Genomic DNA, 21,985 nt, shown 5'->3' with positions numbered 1-21,985 from the left:
TCATGACTTTTACAAGACCAAGTGAACCAGACTACTATCGGAAAAAATATGTAAATGTGTGACAAATGGTTAAAAAACACTGCAGTATTTTATTAAAGAACACATTACATGCAACAAAGGAAACATTTTTATTTTTTATTATTATTTTTTTTTTTACAAATGACTGAATCCTGAACCTCTTTTTTCAGCTATCAAAACTAAAAAGCTATTTTATATGTGTCATTATCATATTGCATTTATTGGCAAACAAGCATATTTTAAAATCTGGATGTGGAGCAAATGGGCCCCTGTACAGACTATCAAGTAGTTGAGATTCACTTGTATTTCATAGGGGAGTTACAGACAGTTTTATTGAGAGTTATTCAAAATGAATAAATTATGAATACTTCTACTTCGGCACAACAAAAAAATGAATTAGAGGGGAAATGAAAAGTGAGATTTTTTTTTAAACTTGAACTTACATTGTTTGTGAAGCTGAATTTACAATATGTGCATTCAATCTATATCACATGTAAAAATATTTGCAATTTTGCCAACTGGCAACCATCAGTGTATTATTCTTGTTTTCTCACTCAAATGTTCAATAATAAAATACCACTGATTTGTCTTGGTGTATTACATAGTATAATAAGTTTAATGTTGAAACTGCATAAATTATTGTTCAACAAAGCAAGTCAAGTACAATGTGGCAATCTTCACATAATCACATCATGAGAGAGCTAATTGACAAGAATATGGGAACCATGACATACAATAGCATACCATAAAAAGTAAATAACCAAATACTAAAGAATAACTATATAGTCCACACAACAAAAGGACAAGTACTATACAGTATATCAAATGTCCAAATATCATCTTTGTTTGTCTGAAATAATTTTCCCACCTCTAGTTTTGCTGTGGACATCAGACCATTCAGCACATCAACATTCAATATGCTTATGAATTCTGAGGATTCATACAAGTCAGTTGAAGAAGTGAAAAGCAAGGATACAGGTGACATTATAATGTAGGTTTTTGGTTCTTAATACAGTGGAAGAAAGAATGCTGTCATATACTGTAATACATATTAAACTGTCCCAAAAATGCCTGGAAAGAGAAACAGAAATCAACTCTGGGTTTAAAGAACAGTAAAGTTCCATTGTATGAGAGGGCATTGAACAGTATTGAACAGCATTGAACAGTATTGAACACTGACTTGAAAACATTGTGTCTGTTCAACATAATCATGGAGTACAAAGCATCTCATGCATGACCTGTGCATCATGGCTACTGTAAGTTCAGTCCTGGTGTTACCTGCATCCGCAGATTTATGTGTTAAATCCTATTAACGTAACGACTTCCCTGTTTAACTGGATTCTGATGCAATGTACTTAAAAACAAACTCAGTTACTACACAGATCCTTGAAAGATTTTTCAACAGAAATGGTTTCTTCTGAATTGGACTGTATCAACAACATTGTTTTTCAATTAGGCAGCATTGTTCAGTTGGTTATCATCCCCCACCAGAATTGGGAAAATTAGCAAAAGGTACAGTAAAAAATCCAACATGTAAGTACATGAGTGAATATAGCTAGATGGGTTAGGACCTCTTGAAAGTACACATAAAATGTCAACAATAGATCAATAAGTATAAAGGTTTTGGTTAACAGTAACATTAGGTGACTAATGTGAATCAAGCTTGTATGAGTTTTTGATGACAGGTGTTTATTGTATTTATGATTTTTTTTATTTTACACGACATAACTGTAACTTCACACGATTACCTCTGATGAGACACATGGATACTCAATGAGGTGGTTGTTTAAAAGGAGGGCGCTCCTCTTGTTCACAGGCCCTCAGACAATCAATAGCACACACTCTGTTCCCCTGTTCCAATATCGACACTAGCATACTTAGAATGAAGCATGTATTGGGCATGCATTCTAAGTGGTACACTAGTATGGATATTGGAAGAGAGCCCTGTGACTGCTTGTGGGCCCACAGCGCTCCCACATTCTGATAAGATATCAAAGGGGTTGCGGGGCATAAGTTTATAAACCAGGAAGACACACATCTACAATGTATATTAAATTGTCTACTCAATTTCCATTAAAGCCCTTAGATCAGCCAATGTGCATTCTCATACCAGCGTGCTTTCCTTTTCTAACGCCTTTCACCCAGATTGAAGACCTGCTAGTCAGGGTGAAGGGTCCTCAGAGTTCACTAGGCTGACCTGCTTTCCCAACAAGTCTTCTATGGAGAAACGAATAGAAAAAGATGTAGTAAATCAAGTTCTAAGTCTTCCTGGTTATTTCTCTGTGGGAGAGGGTAAAGCGAACACAGTTTATAACGCACACACTGTAAACAAGGGAGCAACATTAAAAGCCGAAATGTCGTACCATAGAATGGGTGAGGGACCACAAAACAAAGCATGACGAAGTGCTTCTTTCATACAATGACAAAGTTCATGTTTTAGTCAGAAAACAAATTAATGTTCTTTCATATGATTTGTTTTACTTTTTAGTTGCCGAGAGGTAGAATGAAGCATTTAAATTGAAGTATACAGATTGGGTTGTCCGAATTGATCTTATCACTGAATATCATCAATATGAGTGAAACCATCACAGGTGAGTGAGCAACCGGAGCCCTCTAAATATCCTGTGAAATCTGAACAAACATTTGTATTCATCCTTTTTGCATTGTTTAGATTTTTGTTCTGACATTCCTATTACTGTATGTATCTCAAATGTCCCATAGTACTGTAGCTTAGGAAAGGTTGTTTTAGTTATGCACCCCTGAAATCTACAGGACACTGTGTAGTATGCCTCTATGTTTAACACTGTGATTGGCTCTGCCAGTTCATTGATGGGTTGTGGGAATGGAAGGTGTGGAGGGTAAAATAATCAGTTGGAGGTATCCGAGTGAACACTTCCGGGTCCTTCTGTGAGCGAGTTCACTGACGAGGGGGTCGGAGCATCCTGCCAGCCACCGTTTGTCTGTGGAGTCAAAGACAAAAGTCCTTCAAAAATATATATTTTTCAATCTAGAGATTCAATTGTGAGACAATTTGTTGTATGCCTCAGGTCAAATGTCCTAAAAGATACGGAAATAACAACACATATGTATATTTTCTTAGCTGCATCGGTAGCTAACATGAAACTCTTTCACTGAAATGTACCCTTTTGCACTCTGCCGGATTGTGCATCTTCAAAATACACTATAGTACAATTTTCCTCTATCAAGACTTCATCTCCCATCTGTCTCAAAATGGCCTCATGTAGAGACAATAGAGACATGTTATTGAGAACGCACAGACCTCTCACACACAAAACCTACAAGATGGTTGATGGGAGAATCAATTATAGCAGATTATCACATCGGCTATTGGGATGAAAATATAATGGGTGCGTAAAATAGGAGGCAATTTCCAATCCCGGGAAGATAGGTCGATTTAAAGAGCATTTGGGACATTAATAGCAATTTCCATGCCATCAGTGAAAGCTGTTGGAGATGGGCTTTGGCACCCTCTTATTTTCAAACCCTGTTATTTCACATAGAGCAAGTCTTTCATCACATTTAGAACCGAGGAGGGCAAAAAAGACTTTTAAAATCTTCAGCTTTGGTGACACCTTTCGTCTATTTCACAGCCGTAATTACTGTTCAAGGATAAAAGAGAGCTCCGGCATGTGAAGGCTGCTCACTGCCTCAGCTCAGTCATTAGAAACCTCAGAATGAGTTGAAATTGTTTAGCTGCACGATAAAATATCCATCCAAGATTAAAAGCTTCTATAGAAAAGTCTAAACATCAAAATAATAATATGATTCTACAATATAAATGAAGTGTCTTACAAGGACATCATATTTCGATATTTGAATACATTGTTTGAAAACATAATTGCATAAAAAGTTCATTTGGATTCGGCTCAGATTTTGAGGTATGGGGGCAGAGGGTCATAATATCTACACACAGTTAGGTTGTTGGACGAATGACGCGACCGATGCACTCAGACTGCTGGCCCAGACCCCCTCTCACCCTGCTGTGACTGCCTTATTGATTCCCCTCTCTACAACACAGCCTGTCACTGTAGATCTTAACACTACACACACACCCTCCAGTGTTCCCAGCCTTGCCCTGCCAAAACCCCATCAGAACATGGCATTCTTTTTTAGGGTGGTAGATAGATTTGACTGAAGCTTGTACTCTGGGGCGATTATTTTTCGGGGGGCTCTTGGAATGGGGAAGAAATGAGGTCTGTGTTTCTTTTCATTTGGTGCCACGTGAGCTGAGTGTTGGACAGGCAGGGTGTCACCTGTGGCCTTGTTCCTGTCGGCTGCAGGTGCCTCGCTAACACTAATGTCCCCAGACAGGCAGGCTCTGAGCGTGTCCGTACGCCTGGCCGGCCGCCTCTCGTTCCGTCTGACTCCTGCCTCTTCACCTGGCGCCCGGGGCATTACCAGTACACAAGGGCTGTCGCCTGGACAACAGCCCAGCCACCAACAGGCCACTGCTAACTAAGTGGCATCCCACACACATTGGTTTCCAAATAATTGGGCAAGGGGACAAACTGAAACCCTAATAAAGGCAGCTTTCTATGGTATTGTTGGTTAAATGTATGAACACATTGCATTGGAACAAAAGAAGAATAGCTATAGAAGTATAGTATAGAAATAGTTATTTTTCTTTCAAAGAGACCAAGGTAAGACTAGGCAATATTGTGATGAAATTAAAGAAAGTTGTTGTTTGGTGGTGTTCTTACGTTGATGCCCTGTGGACTGTACATCTGGCTGGCGGCGATGCTGTCACTGTATCCTCCTGTCTGGCTGATAACATGGCGAAGAGTATCCACCTGGAACGAACGCACACACAGACACACGTAGAGAAAAGGGCGGGTCAGACAGACAAAAGCTCTAGATGAAAAAGACCTTCATGCATAAGAAAGGTCAGTCTGATAGCAAAAGGGTATCATGCACTGGGAAAGGTTACCACAGCAACCGTTTAGAATGATTTGGCCTGTAAAACAGGTTCAACACAATAGATATCACAACAGAACAACGACAAACAACCACAAATATCATCACAAGGGAACTCATATGAATATCCTATTACAATTCAAAAAGGAATGAAAATTAAACAAATCAAATTGCTTCTACGACTCAAAACTCCTCTCCTCAGTGGCTCGGAATGAGTGTGCAGCCAAATGACCTCCTGACAAGGTCAACCCAGGAGATCTCTTGTCCACCCCAGGGGTTAATACTATGCATATTCATGAAACACCTCAAGCATTTGGAGAGTTGATTTAAAAATAAAGGCGGGATGGATGGAGAGACGAAGCAGGTGGTGACTCTTCAGTCCTCTTTCAACCTATGGTGAATGAGACTTTCTCCCAATCACAAAACTATAAAAAAAACTCTGTGCTAGTCATCGTTGTCCAACAGGGCAAGTTCAGAGGACTGTTGTACACCAGTGGCTATGACAACTGTTGTCAGCAGTGTTGACGAGTCTTGTATTGTTTCCAAATCTGTCTGCAGTCGTCTATTCATTCATGAGCCTGATAATGGCCGCCACATCAGTGTACGGCTAAAATCACATATGACCTCTGTCTCACGGACTAGGTCAAGAGATTGGGATTCAGATTTCAATGAAACCTTGTAGGCGGGGCAGTGCTTGAACAACTGAGCAGGGATATTCAGTCTTTTAATACTAGACCTCATAAGGCTGCTCGCCGAGGTTCAATGACTGTCTTCAACAGGCCACTAATAGGCTACTAGTGTATGACTGCTAGCTAGGTATCTATCTACATGACAACTAGTGTACTAATGTATGGATTACGTAGATAACGTACTAGTCTCTGCGAGGGTCCTACCTGGGACTGAACATTGGCCCCAACCCCGGCCCCCTGGTATGAGTCCCCATTCAGAGCCTGCACACTCATAAACAAGTCTCCGGAGTTTGACATGTTAAAAGAGCCAGCAGAACCTGGGAGGCCAGAGAGTGAAAGAGAGAAAGAGAGAGAGGGGTAAGGGAGAAAGAGAGAGGGGTAAGGGAGGAAGAGAGAGAGGGGGAAGGGAGGAAGAGAGAGAAGAGAAGAAAAGGAAAGAGGGGTTAACACGATCATGCAGCAGAAAAAGTGCAGTCAGTTGGGTTAGTAGGAGAGGGTTGAAAGCAAAATATGGTGTAGTGAACAGGGAACCACATCAGTGACCAGCCACCGTCTACTATACTGTATGTACCTATGGAAATGTAATTGAAAAATATGGCTAAGGGGTATTCTAAGAAAACTATACTGTACTAATGATCAACATTACACCAACTGTTACTCCTGTGGTAATTGTGATGCCAATCATATTACTTAGAATAAGGTTAGGGGTTAAAACCGGGATGAAACTGAAACAGAATAGATGGATTGTCTTGTTGTTTAAGTTCCTTGCTACCGGACTGGTTGGATCATTAAGGAAGTGCTAATTGATCGACAGGAAGACTGAAAGAATCCTCTTTGTCCTTTTAATGGAGCCAAACTCCACAGATGTTAAAAGAGAACGCAGCCTAACTTGATTTGAAGGCAGAAAAAAACACAAGACAAGGCCATAATCCAATACAGCTGAAGGGTCACCATGATGACAAAGGACTAGGCTGGAGCGCCCCGTCAATAGCTTAATGACACACAAGAGGTCAACCAGACAAGTCACAGGATGGATGAACTATTTCTCTAACCAAGACTGAGTCCGAAATGGTGTGTTAACCAGACAAACCCCAGAGAGAGAGAGCGAGAGAGAGACGGACCGTACCACTGGGCCAGAAGTTATTGGGTTAGTTCAGAAAAAAGGGGGGGGGTACAGACAGCATTTTGTTAGTCAAAAGGAACAGAGACAGCGACTGTATTCTTGAATTGGGGCCCAGGGTTGAGATGACAGTGCTCTACACCTTTCTGCCCCAACATGTTGTATTTCTGAATTGATTTGTCCATACTACTGCAATGTGGATCCCTCCCAATGTAACATATATAATGCTTCAGCTCTTGGTAAATGATGATCTGTGCTCATGTTGAATTGGGGATACGCAGCCAAACTAACATTAACAGTACTGACTTGGTATCCTACTGGTCACATCCACTATGGTTGGCTGGTATTGATACTGACCTGCAGAGTTGGGGGTGGAGGGGGAGTTGGCCTGGCTGCCATGGGCTGATACACTGGTTGCACTGACGGCGGTCTTCGCGGCGTACATGTTTGCTTCCTCTTGGAACTTGCCAATGTTTTTCTTGTATCGGATTCTCTTGTTTCCAAACCAGTTCGATACCTGTGAAACATTTAAAGTACAAATTATGTGAGAAGAAATGTCTATAGTAAATCGCCTTTTGTTTTGTTGAAACAATTGTTTGAGAAAGCTATCACATGCTATCATAAGACAGCCTATGTGATTCCATTACGGAATGCCAGAATTAAACATTGGAGCTGTATGACTCTATGCTAGCTGACTTCCTGTGGCATGATAGGAGCCATACTGTGTTTTCCATGCATGTACACGCACAACAGAAGATTAGAGTTCGCTTCATCACACACAGGATGGATACGAGGCTTGCGACTGGCGGCACATACCTGTGACATTGTGATGGAGCACTTCTTGGCCAGCTCTTCCTTGGCCTCTTCACTGGGATAGGGGTTGGACAAGTGGGAGTAGAAATACTCATTTAGGATCTCTGTTGCCTGCTTGTTGAAGTTCCTCCTCTTTCGTCTGCAGAGAGAGAGAGAGAGAGAGAGAGACGGAGAGAGAGGGAGACGGAGAGAGGGAGGGGGAGACGGAGAGAGAGAGGGGGGGGGGGAGAAGAGAAAGGGGGAGAGAAGAGAACATATTTACTATCACAAGGCAATTGCTGTCCAAATAATGTAACTGCATCATAACAAAGGTTTTGCCTGTTTTCATAACAATAAGTTAGAGAAAGACACACACACACGCACACACACACACGCACGCACACGTGCGCGCACACACACACACACACACACACAGACCTGGCATCGAGGAAGCGGGAGCGTAGGATCATGACGGCCTCGCAGGTGCTCTGTTTGAGCTGCATCTGGATGGAGCTGAACTTGCGGTGGATGATCCCCACCATGCGTTCTATCTCTTTGGGCGAGATGGGCCGTGTGCGGCTCTGCTCCCTCAGCAGGTTCATCACATGGGTGGTAAACTCATTACATGCCTAAAGAGACAGACAGACGCACTCATATGAGGCAGATAGCAATCACACTGACTTAAATGCAGCAGAGAAGTAAGACACTGCAAGCATTGTAAGTAATGTTAGTTTCATAAGTAGTAGTATGTCGCTGTTGGAAAACAACACTTTTGTCAATTTTAATTATTATAATATTGAAGATTTTGAGACTATAGAAAATCGATTCAAATCGATTGTATGTTCGTTAGAAATCTGTTTTTTCCATTTCCTGAAAAGTTTCTGTTTTGGAGAAAATAGGTTCTCATTCGACAATGACGAAATCTAGTAGTTGTGCTACAAGTACTAAAGAGTAGTAGTAGTAATACAAGTATTGCAGTGTTGTTTGTGGCAGACACAAAAGCAGTGGATTAGTTATACAACTAAACTGAGACTTTCTTTGTATATTGAGGAGACTTTTCTTCAACAGTTAAGAAAAAAATGAAGATGTCTAAAATGACAGGAGGCTTTCTGTCCTGTTCACCAGGTTTGAACTATCTTTCTGTTTCTCTCTCTTCACTTCTCTCTCTGTCTTTTCACTGTGTCTCTCTCGTTCTCTCTCTCTCTCTCTCTCTCTCTGTCAGAATCAGTCACTGGGAAGTGTCTGCTGTGTTTGGGGACAGGGGAGTCTGTTGACTGTCAGCACCGGGGTCGCGTCAGTTGAAACGAGACACAGTTCAGTGCAACAGCCGTTCCGCCCTTACACACTGTATCAGTAGTACACATAGTGGTGACATGGGTATACTCAGGTGCATAAGTAACACTGTGACAGGTAGTGATGACGAGTCTGCCTGAGATGATGACAGGCGGTAATATATATGACAGGATGCTCTCTTTGGCGAAGGATGAGTGTGTGACTGATAAAATGTTTGCCAGCTGAAAAGTGATTTCTGAAAGCGTGGTTACTCAGGAGGTACTTTGGGGGGTTTGATTTGAGAAGAATTATCTGCGCATAACAAAACGTGTGTGCAGTGTGAGTGTAGTGAGACGGCGGTGGGGTTGTCTATTGGAGCGGAGAGAGGTCAGTTACAAGTGGCTTGGTCGTCAGTATGTAGTGAGATGGCAGAACTCAGAGCAGACAGGACTTAAGGGAGAGAGGGGTTGCCTATACAAAGTGAGAGGAGTTGTGAGGGTCTTCTTAGAGCCGAAGGGGTTTATGGGAAGGGAGAGAGCGGTTATGGGGGGCGTGGTCTGTCCTCACCTGTTCATACTTCTCCAGCTCTGTGTGGTAGATCCCGCGGATCTGAGTCAGCTTGGCCCGGTAGTCTGAGTGTTCTGCCGAGTTGGTGTCTGAGCCCACTCCTCCTCCCGCTGCAGCTGCTGCTGCAGCCGCCGCCACCGCAGACCCGCCCCCTTTCTCCGGTCCGGACACGCCTTCCGCCAGAAGCATGTTGTCCAATCGCATGAGTTGGGCATCTGGAGGCTCCTCCTCCTGGGAACCACGGATACTGAGCACTGTAGAGACAATAGAGAAGAAAAATAACAGTTAGTAACAAACTACTGATGTAAAATCTTACACAATACTGACGCTAGCACAACATCTGATTGTTAGCAGTGGCACTGCAAAGGAAAGAGGCAAAGTTAACATTAATGGACAGCGCTGGAATAAAACAAATACTATTTGGATGAGAAGTGAAGTGACTGCAGTCTACCACTGTACTTTCTTCTTTCTACAGTCTTCAACCTGTTCCATCTGAAATATGACCGTCTCTTTAATAGCCCACGTCTGTGCCATAAAAACCTGGATCTTACTGAGCCTGGCAGCACCCACGATAATAAAACTATCATCTCATTGATTTTGAATATCATTTCAGGGAAATAATTAACACAGACTTCCAAGAGAGTTCATTTTTCTTTGCACTCCTGAAGAGCAGATTATGATGTTTACTTAGTGGCTAAAACAATAACACATTTTCATAAAAAGATAATAATCTTCCTGGTCAGGCAAACTAATACTATCATCACAACCTTACCGGGGGAAAAATGGTACACTAATGATCTACTCCAGCTGAAGAGCAATAAAATGACGTCTAATATCAATGTGGATCATCTCAGTGATAAGGAACAAAAACGATTTATTAACACCAGACAAGCTATGCCGGTATAGTCTTATTTATGGGTCACTGTCACACCACAACCATCATTTCTAACTTACTAAATCAATGAAACGGTAGATTTTGAATAACAGTTAGCAAACAAGCAGCAAAATTGAAAGACTCCCCTAACGGCTGCTGAAAGGGTGCTAACAAGGTAGTGGTGGCCAGTTTGGCCTTGCTCCTCACCCCTCACACCCCCATAGGCACTTAGCTCTCTGCTCCCTCCCCCCTCGCCCGCTGCTCCACTGGAGAGGTGGCTGTGACATGCCACACACCAACATCAGCCAGTACCACAGAGTGCAAAATGATGTTCCATGGTATATGCACTCAGAGGAACATGCAAGCAACACCTGTCACCCCCGTACATTCACAGATACACGCTTACCCAGACACACATACAAATCCACACACCCATCTACAAACGCAAACACCAAAGGTTGTTTGAAGATAACATTCCTTCAACTGTTCCTCCTGTGGTCTTATACAGTTAAATGGTGTGCGTATCAGTGGAGGCTGCTGAGGGGAGGACGGCTCATAATAATGGCTTGGATAGAGTAAATGGAATGGCATTTGATACCGTTCCACTGATTCCACTCTGACCATTAACACGAGCCCTTCCTCCCCAATGAAGGTGCTACCAACCTCCTGTGGTGTGTACTCCACAGTGAAATCATGTCTATCATGTCTGACAAACGGTGAAGTGGAGCATCTTTGAGAGAGAAACATGTCCACTACAGCCCCTTTCAGCCAATAGTGTGATCTAGTGAGGACAACACTATATGTTTGGGATTGTGTTTCACTATGGTACAAGCAGGGCTGTGTTTCACTATGGTACCAGCAGGGCTGTGAGTCACTATGGTACCAGCAGGACTGTGAGTGGTGTGTGGACGTGGACCACACTGCTCTTCCTCTGTCTGCCACTAGAAGGCTCCCTAAGTAAAGGAGCAGAGCTATCTGTCTCCTCTCAGAGGTGGTAAAAACAACCAGGTGTAGCCTGTTCATTTCATCCACCATCTTTACACAGACTGGCAGCATACACTACACTGCCTGGACATAGTACATGTCTGCATCAATTCATATATATGCATACCTACTATAAGGGCTAAATCACTACCCGTAAACATACCGTATTTACAATTGCTAAGAGTGACAATTGGACAGAATGGCAGTAAATGAAAGAGGTGGCTTGCTGAGAGAGATGTGCTGGAGTACACTGTCTATCTGGCCCATGTTACTGTATGTTGCTCTATGCTTTTGTCTGTGGCTATGTCCACAGAGATATGCTGTCTGCCTGCTGACCTCTCAAGTGAGAGTGGGGTCAAGATGGATTCCCAAGCCCTCACGGAGAACCTGTCTCTCCCATGAAGCCTCCCCCCCCCCCCCCCCCCCCCCCCCATCCACACCCGATCAGCTTCACCATCTGAGCAAGCAGACTCAGGAGGGAAAATGGAAAATGTCAATGGTTATCAGAATACTGGAAAGGTCAGGGTTTCAGAAAGGAGAGAGAGTGTGTGTGTGTGTGTGTGTGTGTGTGTGTGTGTGTGTGTGTGTGTGTGTGTGTGTGTGTGTGTGTGTGTGTGTGTGTGTGTGTGTGTGTGTGTGTGTGTGTGTGTGTGTGCGCGCGTGCATGCGTGTGTATGCGTGTGGGTGTGTGTGGGTGTGTTTGCTTGCATGCGTTGTGGGTGTTGACTACTGTCCACTTGCAAATTTCTCCTGCTTGCGTTTCTTCAAACTTAAAAAGCCCTAAAGATATTTCACCTTAGTCAGTCATCTCCTAACTAATCTCTCGTTCATCAGCTATAGAACCCTCCCAACCGACCAAACAACAATCTCTCAGTCAATGGGGTGGCAGGGTAACCTAGTGGTTGGACTAGTAACCAGAAGGTTGCAAGTCCAAACCCCCGAGCTGACAAGGTACAAATCTGTCGTTCTGCCCCTGAACAGGCAGTCAACCCACTGTTCCTAGGCTGTCATTGAAAATAAGAATTTGTTCTTAACTGACTTGCCTAGTTAAATAAAGGTCAAATACATTTAAAAAATGTCACTGTCTCTAACCTAATTGTCCACTCTGAATCTAAAAGACTGAGATGAGATAGAGAGCAACAAATCAAATATTGCCTTGCTATTTCTTGCAGAGTAGGAAAACTAGAACACTGTGAGGTTTTTCTGACAACAACATGTAGACCACCTCCAACTGGAGAGGAAACCTAATGAGGCAAACGGTGATTTATTCCTTCACAGTATCCTCCAGTGCAACACTAAAAGCATGAAATTGATTAAATAAATACAATGAATAAAGATAATGATACAATTCACTGTGCTGTGGCATAATTACTCTAACCATAGCCATCAGATTGACTTATTCCTGTTCAGTAATGGCCATGAATTAGATGAAAGTCCTCAACGCCAGTCCAGCATCATAGAGTGAACTCTGCCACCCTAAAACACTACATCATAATCATCTGGCAATAGGAGGCGGATTCTTCAAGAAACAATGGCTTTATATAATCATTTAAATGTCCAAAAATTGATGTCCAAAAATTGATGTACCAATCCCAGATTGCCCCTTTAAAATACCGTACTATTGTTAGAATGTCTCCTTCTGTTTCCCATTGGTCCTACTGTTTTCATTGATAGGTCCCTCAGGCCAGTATTCTTAGACTAGCAGTGTGTCTCTATAAAAAGACTGCGATCATTTCATCTTGACCGTTACAGACAGACTTTAATTGAACAGTGAGAGGACTCCCAATCCCCCTCTCCCTCCCTCTGTACTCATGTTTAATTCAACCTCTCTCTTTCCCCCACAGAGCAGCAATATGAAAAATAAAAATGGTGAAGTAACCGTCCATCTGATGAAATAACTGAAATAATTTCATGTTCTGAATTAAGATGATTGTTTGTTTAAATGATGGCTCATAGTCATACCTTTCTGTCTAACTGGGCTGCAAAATGTTTGCAAAGCACTAGTATGTACACAAACACAAACCTACCACACAGCCAACCACACAAACACACACACAGAGAAAATGCCCATACATAAAACAGCCTTCTCTGCACATTGGCAGACTTTTCCCCTCTCTCTCAGCCTCCGGCCCTGGCTCCCAGTGAGCGCTTTCAAATGAAAGCATGTTTAATTAATGATGTTGAAGTATTCTGTCACAATTAGGAAGATGAACGGCCAAACAAGGCAGCACTGATGTCCCTGACAGCCATGATGAAAGTTTACCATCCTCGCCTTTGACTGGCAGCTAGCAACCAATGCTGGATCGGATCCATGTCATGTCGATACAGTAAAGCAATACACTCCTCCGCAGTGCTGTGTGTACGTGTGTGTTTCTGTGAGTGTGTGTGTATGTCTGCGTGTGTGTATCTGTTTGTGTGTGTGTATGTCTGCGTGTGTGTATCTGTTTGTGTGTGTGTGTGTGTGTGTGTGCATATCTCTGGACCACGTCACAGTGTCAGGCCAGGCCTATAAGCACAGTCTGTATTGATTCTGTGGGCACACGTCATCCAGGGTTTCAGCAGTTCATAAATCAGCCGTGTTCCTGACGCAGGCGTGCAGTGCCTGTCTGTGTGGGCCTATCACAAACCCTGTGTGTATATGTGTGTGTGTGTGTGTGTGTGTGTGTGTGTGTGTGTGTGTGTGTGTGTGTGTGTGTGTGTGTGTGTGTGTGTGTGTGTGTGTGTGTGTGTGTGTGTGTGTGTGTGTGTGTGTGTGTGTGTGTGTGAGTGTGTGTGAGTGTGTGTGTGAGTGTGAGTGTGTGTGTGGGCCTGCCACAGGCCAGTCAGCGGGAATGGTAGCGACAGACACATGATAATCGAACATCACCACCATTCATCCCTGCCACACAGCATTCTGGGACAGAAAAAACAACAATCTGGAATCCTGAGGAAGCAGTGTGATGATTTACAATGGACATGACGAGTATCACAACTAAAACAAATTGTCAACTGACTTCCCTGGTCCTTAAGGATTCATTGTTCAAGCCATCAACATAATCCATTGCTCTGCATGTGATGGCAGCATGGTATGAATAATCTGTTAGCATAGAAACAATTAATTCTATTCATTTCAATGTGGTTCATCTGATAGACGCGTAAGCTACTGATGCTCAGCAATAGTTACTAAATGCATGGGTGTCTACCGACATCGGTAGCACAGTACCTATTAAAGTCAGTCAACAATCATGTTCTGTTCCTTTAAAAAAATCACAAAGCAGTTTTGTCCTTAGAAAGGTTTACTCCTCACTGTGTTCACAGGAAAGTCTCCATGGCCCAAAATGTCCACTCTATCATCAGATAATGGGGACTAGAACAACTCCGGTACACAAGGGTAAAGCCATAAAGACCCTCTAAAACACTTGCTTTATGCTTTATCTGCCATCTCCAGTGTCATGTTCAAAAGTGGGCAGAACCAAGAGTGTTATAGCAGCTGACAGAGGCCCGGGCAGACGACGACAAGGACAATGAAAAAGAAGGGAACAAGAAAGAGAGGAGGAAGAATGAAGATTGGGAAAAGAGGTAGAGGGATGGATGGATTGAGAGATAGAGGAAAGGCGAAAAATTGAAATAGAATAGAATAGGAAAGTGAGGTGTCAATTAAAATAATGAACCCCAGTGCATTTGGGAGGTGACAGCTGGTAAGAGACGAGCTGACAGGCATCACATTAGGCGGATTGGTGGCCGTTCCTTCTCCCTCTCTTCCCCCCTCATTCCTTCCTTTTACCCTCTCACCCCCCTCTGCGACCAGTGGTTCCTCATGAGAGAGGCCAGGCGAAGAAAGGAAAGGCAAGGCAGGGTAAAGGGAGCGTGGCAGGGCAAGACACAGTCCACACAGGGCACTCAGCTTAGTGGGTGTTTTTCAGGACAAGTTCCCCCTCCAGCTACTCATAATAACAGTAATTATGGTGGTCATCTGAGGCTTACGCAGGCCAGGCTGAGGCCTGAGGGGCCGGTCCCGATAACGAGGCAGCAGCAGCCAACGCTTCCCTCCCGCCAGAGGAGAAAAGACCATTCAGAACACCCCCCCCCCCCCCCACCCACCAAGCATTCTAAAGGCCCCTTCATTAAAATTATTCATTATTTAAAATAGGCAATACATTAGCCCCCCAGCAATCATCGGCCCATTCTTAAGGTGTCTTCAAATATATATCGTCTTGATCTAATTAAACCCATGCTCGGCCCATGCAGTTTTAATCTGCCCGGGGCGGCAGTGGAAATCATGGTGGCTGAATATCTCATTCTTGATCAGTCACGAGTGTTCCTGAGCAGGGAGCTGTATAGTCAGTCGACTATGAGAGAAACAAAGGCCTCTATATGAAGTATTATGTACCCTATGTAAGCTGACAACATAGAGTACAACACAGCAACACAGTGACTGGTAGCTTTGCTGGTCTATTAAAAACAAGTGAATAATGCTTAGTTTACTAATCTCTCATCTAAGAGAGATGAAACCAGTTGTGCTCTTGAGTGTAGTGAGTCACCGAGCTGGTGAATTACTACAGTGACCTGTTATCTTACTATCTGTTTGTGTTGACCTGTGTTGAAATGTCATATATTTGATGTGTTCTGTTACATGGTGTATGTGACACATATACTATAGGGCCTAGGACTTATTCATCTGAGGAAGACCATAGAGATTTAAATCACATTTAATTATCAACATTCCTCCCAATTCTAGATGATCAATCAAATAACATTGACAGGAGGAGTCCCTTTTAAAAATGTTGTTAATTCTGTGTGTGTGTGTGTGTGTGCGCTTGTGTGTGTGTCACTGGTGTACCATAGGGACCGGGTGCTTGTGACTTAATCTCCATTCCTAAGGGGGGAATCAGTGGGGGGTACGCTCATTAAAATAGCTGCCTCTGGCGTCTACCATCTACCTATCCTAGCTCTAACTAATTATAACCGACACGACACACTGACTGACTTACTGTCTGCATGGAAATGGGAATTTACATTTTTTATTGAACCTTTATTTACCTAGGCAAGTCAGTTAAGAACAAACTCTTATTTACAATGACGGCCTACCCCAGACGACGCTGGGCCAATTGTGCCGCCCTATTGGACTCCCAATCATGGCCGGTTGTGATACAGCCGGGAATCGAACCAGGGTCTGTTGGGAAGCCTCTAGCACTGAGAAGCAGTGCCTTAGACTCGGGAGCACACCTGATTATTTTAAAGTTCCCCCATTAGATTACCCCCAAAATATGGGTGGGTAGTCAGAATTAGTCATAAGTAGGGCCATGATTTTTTTTCTTGGTGAGGTCACAAAAAACTCAAGGCCTTATCAATATGCCCTGAATGGTTTCGGCAAGGACTTGTTAGCCTGCAAGTCATGCAGCAAATGACAGCAGATGCCAGAGACAGACACAGTGATCCAGGAGTTGGGGAAGCGATGGATAGTTAGTAGTTAGGACCGTATGGAGCTCAGAGGTGACTGTCCATGAGTAGCTGGAGTCCTGCCCTTTACTGTGGCTCTACACAAGGCCTCTCAGCAACACACCAATCAGGCATCCAACGAGAAGCCAACAACATGCTCCTTCTGGGGCCCGTGGTATGTGTTCGTGTGCATGGCACATTTCATAAGGCTCCACTCTTTGACTGGTGATGAGTTTATGCGAAGGTAATTAACAGTAATTAATCCTTAATTACAGTAATTAGCCGAGTCGCAGTAAATTAAGCCACATCTGGAGGCAGGCAAGGAACGGGGCTGTACAAGCCAGGGCGGGCGGATTTATTTTTGAGTTGGGGGAGACGCTGACTCCATCTGACAGCGTTTGGTTAGGCCTACCTGGGACGTTCCTGAGTTTCCTCTGCAGTTTAGGGGGGTGTTTACACCCCTGTGAGGGAGATAAGGGTCCTGGAACAAGGAACAGGTGAGGATGGGTTGGTGGGAAATAGATATATTTTCAGAATCATCTCATCTCCAGGGGAAAGTCTCCCTGCAGCTACCAGGCAGAGGACATCCACCATATGGCCACTCGTAAACAACCACACTATTGCCTGTGGTGGTGGTCTCTCTCTCTCTCTCTATATATATATGTATATATATATAAATATGAGACATTAAGGGGATGGAAGAACACTGATTTTCTCACACACTGTTGTTGTTTAATGTTATTTTACAGTATAGTTGGTTGGTAACAAGAATTTAGCAGATCCACAGAAAGCCAAGAACAAGAGGAAAGGATCCTCAATGAATGTATGTACTGTACATGTGATACCATGACTGTCTGTTTTCTGACTGAACACTACAGAGTATAGAGTGATAGAGGGTGAGGACCATTAATATTGTAAATCTTGAGAGCTATAGATGCTCTGGGTGTAAATATTGCCTCATTTCATTTATCAGGGAAGCTCCAATGCCATCAAGGCTGAAGTCCGTCTGGAGAGTGCGATTTGTTTAGAGGCTGTCACTAGCTGCCTGAGCTCCCCAGGAGGGTAACTGTTCTTGCGGCTGAGTCCTGCTGCTGCTAACTCTTACTCTGCTCTTGGCAGTCACAGGAGGAAAACAATGTGAGCCATCACACTGTATTACAAGGGGTCAGCTTGGACAGGGCCAATATTTAACCAGGAGAAAAGAAACAAGTATTTAATAACGTCCAATAATCTCCTTCATTCAGAGTGTTGACTGTCTATTTTACATCCTAACCCTAATTTAGTCCGCTTACATAATATAAAGCAGAAATATGACACAACGCTGTGAAATTATTACATTTGAGCTTTGACTAAGAGCGCACTACCCCCTGACCCTTCGTTCAGACTTCAATCGCAAAGTTTCTTCTTCTCATTAGTCAACCACTATTGCCTTCAATAGAAAGGATTAGCAATCAGCCTAATCACAGTAATTAGCTGCATGGATCATCATCCAGAGAGGGAGGGAGAGGGACAGGGAGAGGGAGAGGGGGGAGGTTCCTATAAGACTGGAGAGGTGGATACTGGATATGACAGGCAATCTATGGCCATGCCTAGCAGACAGTGGCACTGGCACAGGCCCCTCACACACCCCACACCCTGCCCAAAACTACCGCCAATGTAGCAGACCCAGATAGTCATTCATCATAGCCACAGGCCGTTGGGGGGTTGAATTGATGCAAGAATAGTGGGTCATAGGGAGCCCCTGCTGTCAATCATCAGTGTGTGTGTGTGTTTGGCAGTAGGGTCATGGGATTAGCCTCCAGCCATGGCGAGGGTACAGGCTAACGGGAGCGAAAAGTTCTAATGCAAAACAGACATATAAAATGACATGCTAGACGTCATTTGCATGAGAGACAGATCAAGTCGATGAGATGAAAGAAAACTGCATTTTTGCACCAAAAGCCAATTGCCAAGTCATCCCTTTTGAAAAACATAGTCTAAATATTTTTCTTTAACTGTCAGGGAAGGGTCAAGTCTCCAATATACAGTACTGCTGGCCCTGGGGCAATCACCAAAAAGGAGTACTAGCAACACCATGCAGACAAGGGACTGTCATGCCTGAACATCACACAAATAGAGGGGACCTTAATTAACATAAACACATTTAGCATCTCCTGGCTTCCACACACTGATGCAGACCTTTGGAACATCTACATTTTAAAAAGTCTAATAAATCCATGTAATACAGCCTACACCATCACAATAAATGTATTATTTATTTTAGACAGGTCTAAAGAAACATGAAATGAAGAAAATGTAGTCTATTTCAGAAGAACAGAATAGCATACTCTGAGTTGCCCTTATGTTGGGTCCTGATCTGGCCATGGCAAATGGCTGTGGGCTACACTAGTTCATTTAGCAGACAAGATTTGATTCCATGGCATCATTTTAGAGTATGAAGAATACATTTGAACAAAGCTGAATAAAATAGAAATAATATTTTCTCCAAACGATTTGAGCACATACGGTTATTCTGTGTTGTGTGGTTAACAAAGCGATAGGTATTTCTATATGCTTAATTTAGGGTTATTATTTAGTTGTTCTACAAACGTTGGGCTACGTGTTTTGATTTTTAATACATTGTAAGGCTGCAAGATGCAACTCTAATGATGAATTGAAAACAGTTGCTTAAAAGGCATGACCTCTGCTTTGCTTTTCCCCCAGGCTGTACACACTACATCAGTCACTCATTCACAATTTGACAAGCACTTGACAATGCTTAAAATTTCACGGTGGTATCTCCATGCCTTTTGCAGCCAGTGGCCGTTGTGCCCTTCTCCCTAAGTGCTGAGCGCTCCGAATCACCTTTTCACTCACATGGCTCTCCATCAGGTGATAGGGTCTTTCTCACAGGCTACAAGTGAAGACAGACACATTGTGCGTCCTTATCCAATTCCGAGGTGCACATTGAAGATATTGGAAGAACTGTCCATATTTACCTTTCGTCAGCCAACAAGATGAGTAAGCCTAACGAACAGCGAAAGCACTAGGCTATGTCAATCTACTCTCCCCCATAGTACAAAGGTTAACCTATTCTATTCTGTGCGATAAATAAATATTTCAAACATAGTCTGGGACTGTTGTGGGATGCTACAGATCCCAAATGAATACAACCAATAAAAGCATCACAAAAACTGTTTTACGCAATGTGAACGTTTAGTTTAAAATGTTGATAAACTATTAGGCTATATACAAACCTTATTGAAACATATAGGCCTATGGACTAGGCTACATGAGGTGTGCAACTATGATTTCAAAAAAGTCGCAAAAAAAGGCATTGTTTCTATTGCTGGGCATCATTCACGAGTGATAATATATAATTCACAAGTGATAGGGTAATATTTTCACCCATCATACTATTCTTGATTTTGATGTAGAATGGACCATTATCATGCACCTGTATCCAAACAGGGGCAGCCGGAAAAAATACATGTAATCTATGCACTTAAATAGCAAATGGAGGACGCTTTTCCCCATGGTTTATTTTCATTGAGCAATGTGCTTAACTTCTCTGGGATATGTGGGCTAGCGTCCCACCTCGACAACAGCCAGTGAAATTGCAAGGTGCCAAATAAAAAAAACTGAAATCTCATAATTAAAATTCCTCAAACATACAAGTATTATACACCATTTTAAAGATTAACATGTTGTTAATCCAACCACAGTGTCCAATTTCAAAAAGGCTTTACGGCGAAAGCATACATTGCGATTATCTGAGGACAGTGCATAGTCACAAAAAAACATACAGCCATTTTCCAGCCAAAGAGAGGAGTCACAAAAAGCAGAAATAGAGATAAAATTAATCATTAACCTTTGATGATCTTCATCAGAAGGCACTCATATGACTTCATGTTTCACAATACATGTATGTTGTGTTCGATAAAAACAGCCCTAGTCAACATTAGCCCAGACTCAGATCTGCTGTCTTGGTGTGACAATAACCATAGGAATTGGCAAGACAGCACAAAATAGATTTGGGACCAGGCTAGGTCAAGACTACAGAAAGACCACCGACTACATATCAGAATCCGAGTGAAGATGTCTTTAAGTCACAGTGGGAAATAAGGTGTATTCTGTCGGTCAGCCCGTACACACCTGCCTCCCCAGCTGGACCCCCTGATTCCCCACCACAACCCCTCTCCTCCCCCTCCCGTCACTGTGAATAACTCCCAGCTGCCAGGCTTATTTTTAGCTCCCGTTTGATTCCCACACCTGCGGAGAGGGAGAGTTGTCACAGTCGGGCTGTATCTCTCCCTCTCTCTCCTTCTCTCGCTCTTTCCTTCGCTCTCTCTCCCTCACCCTCTCTGGAATAATGCATCTGAATGAAAATGCACTTTGCTGATGCAGTAACTTCTTCTCATCCTCACTCTCCTCCCAGGAATGAGACTGTGATGTTATTGATTATGGTATGTATGCTGGATAATGTACAGTATAGGCTGATGTTGTGGCTAGGGCTGGGAATTGCCAGGGACCTCACGATACGATATTATCACGGTACTTAGGGTGCCGATACGATATGCATGTCACACCCTGATCGGTTTCACCTGTCTTTGTGCTTGTCTCCACCCTCCTCCAGGTGTCACCCATCTTCAACATTGTCCCCTGAGCATTTATACCTGTGTTCTCTGTTCGTCTGTTGCCAGTTAATCTTTTCTTGTCAGGTCTTTCCAGCGTGCTTTCCCGTTTTCCTGTTTCTCAAGTGTTTGTTTCCTAGTTTTCCCGGTTCTGACCATTTTGCCTGCCCTGACCCCGAGCCTGCCTGCCATCCTGTACCTGCATGACTCTGATCTGATTACGAACCTCTGCCTGTCCTCGATCTGCCCTTTGCCCCGTGCTATAATACATTATTGAGAACTGTACTATCCACTTCCTGTGTTTGCATCTGGGTCATATCAAAAACAATGGGAAAGTGCGTTTGGGGGCAGCAGGTAGCCTAGTGGTTAGAGCGGTGGGCCAGCAACCGATAGGTTGCTAGATTGACTCCCCGAGTTGACAAAGTAAAAATCTGTTGTTCTTCCACTGAACAGGGCAGTTAACCCACTGTTCCTAGGCCGTCTATGTAAATAAGAATTTATTAACTGACTTGCCTAGTTAAATAAATAAAAATATCCTGAGTCATGATAATTTATTGCGATTTTCACGATTCTATATGTATTGTGATTTGATACTGCGATTTTATTGCGATTTCATGTTCCAAACATATTGCTCACTATATGTCTGTGGTAGAGAGACAAGACAGAACATGTTGCTTCACTATTTTAAAAGATGGAGAACAAA

General features: G+C 43.1%; 1 protein-coding gene across 2 annotated transcripts in view; it reads right to left on the bottom strand.

The window, feature by feature from the left end:
- Positions 1-447: 447 nt before the first annotated feature.
- The window catches only part of LOC109874941 (pre-B-cell leukemia transcription factor 1-like), a 63,694-nt gene continuing 42,156 nt past the window's right edge, over positions 448-21,985 (bottom strand). Inside the window, exons 3-9 of one of the 2 annotated variants that reach the window (XM_020467015.2) lie at positions 9,394-9,647; positions 7,993-8,183; positions 7,579-7,714; positions 7,120-7,279; positions 5,847-5,959; positions 4,740-4,829; positions 448-2,978 (exon numbers count right to left, since the gene is read on the bottom strand). In XM_020467015.2, coding sequence (XP_020322604.1) covers positions 2,886-2,978; positions 4,740-4,829; positions 5,847-5,959; positions 7,120-7,279; positions 7,579-7,714; positions 7,993-8,183; positions 9,394-9,647 — 1,037 coding nt within the window. In that variant the 3' untranslated portion in view covers positions 448-2,885. The remainder of the gene's footprint in view (positions 2,979-4,739; positions 4,830-5,846; positions 5,960-7,119; positions 7,280-7,578; positions 7,715-7,992; positions 8,184-9,393; positions 9,648-21,985) is intronic. The other variant, XM_020467016.2, reaches the window with a different exon arrangement.

Source organism: Oncorhynchus kisutch, linkage group LG30, assembly GCF_002021735.2.
Source record: "Oncorhynchus kisutch isolate 150728-3 linkage group LG30, Okis_V2, whole genome shotgun sequence".
Lineage (NCBI taxonomy): Eukaryota > Metazoa > Chordata > Actinopteri > Salmoniformes > Salmonidae > Oncorhynchus > Oncorhynchus kisutch.
Note: the sequence above shows the minus strand (reverse complement) of the source record. Positions and strands in the feature narration are given on the sequence as shown.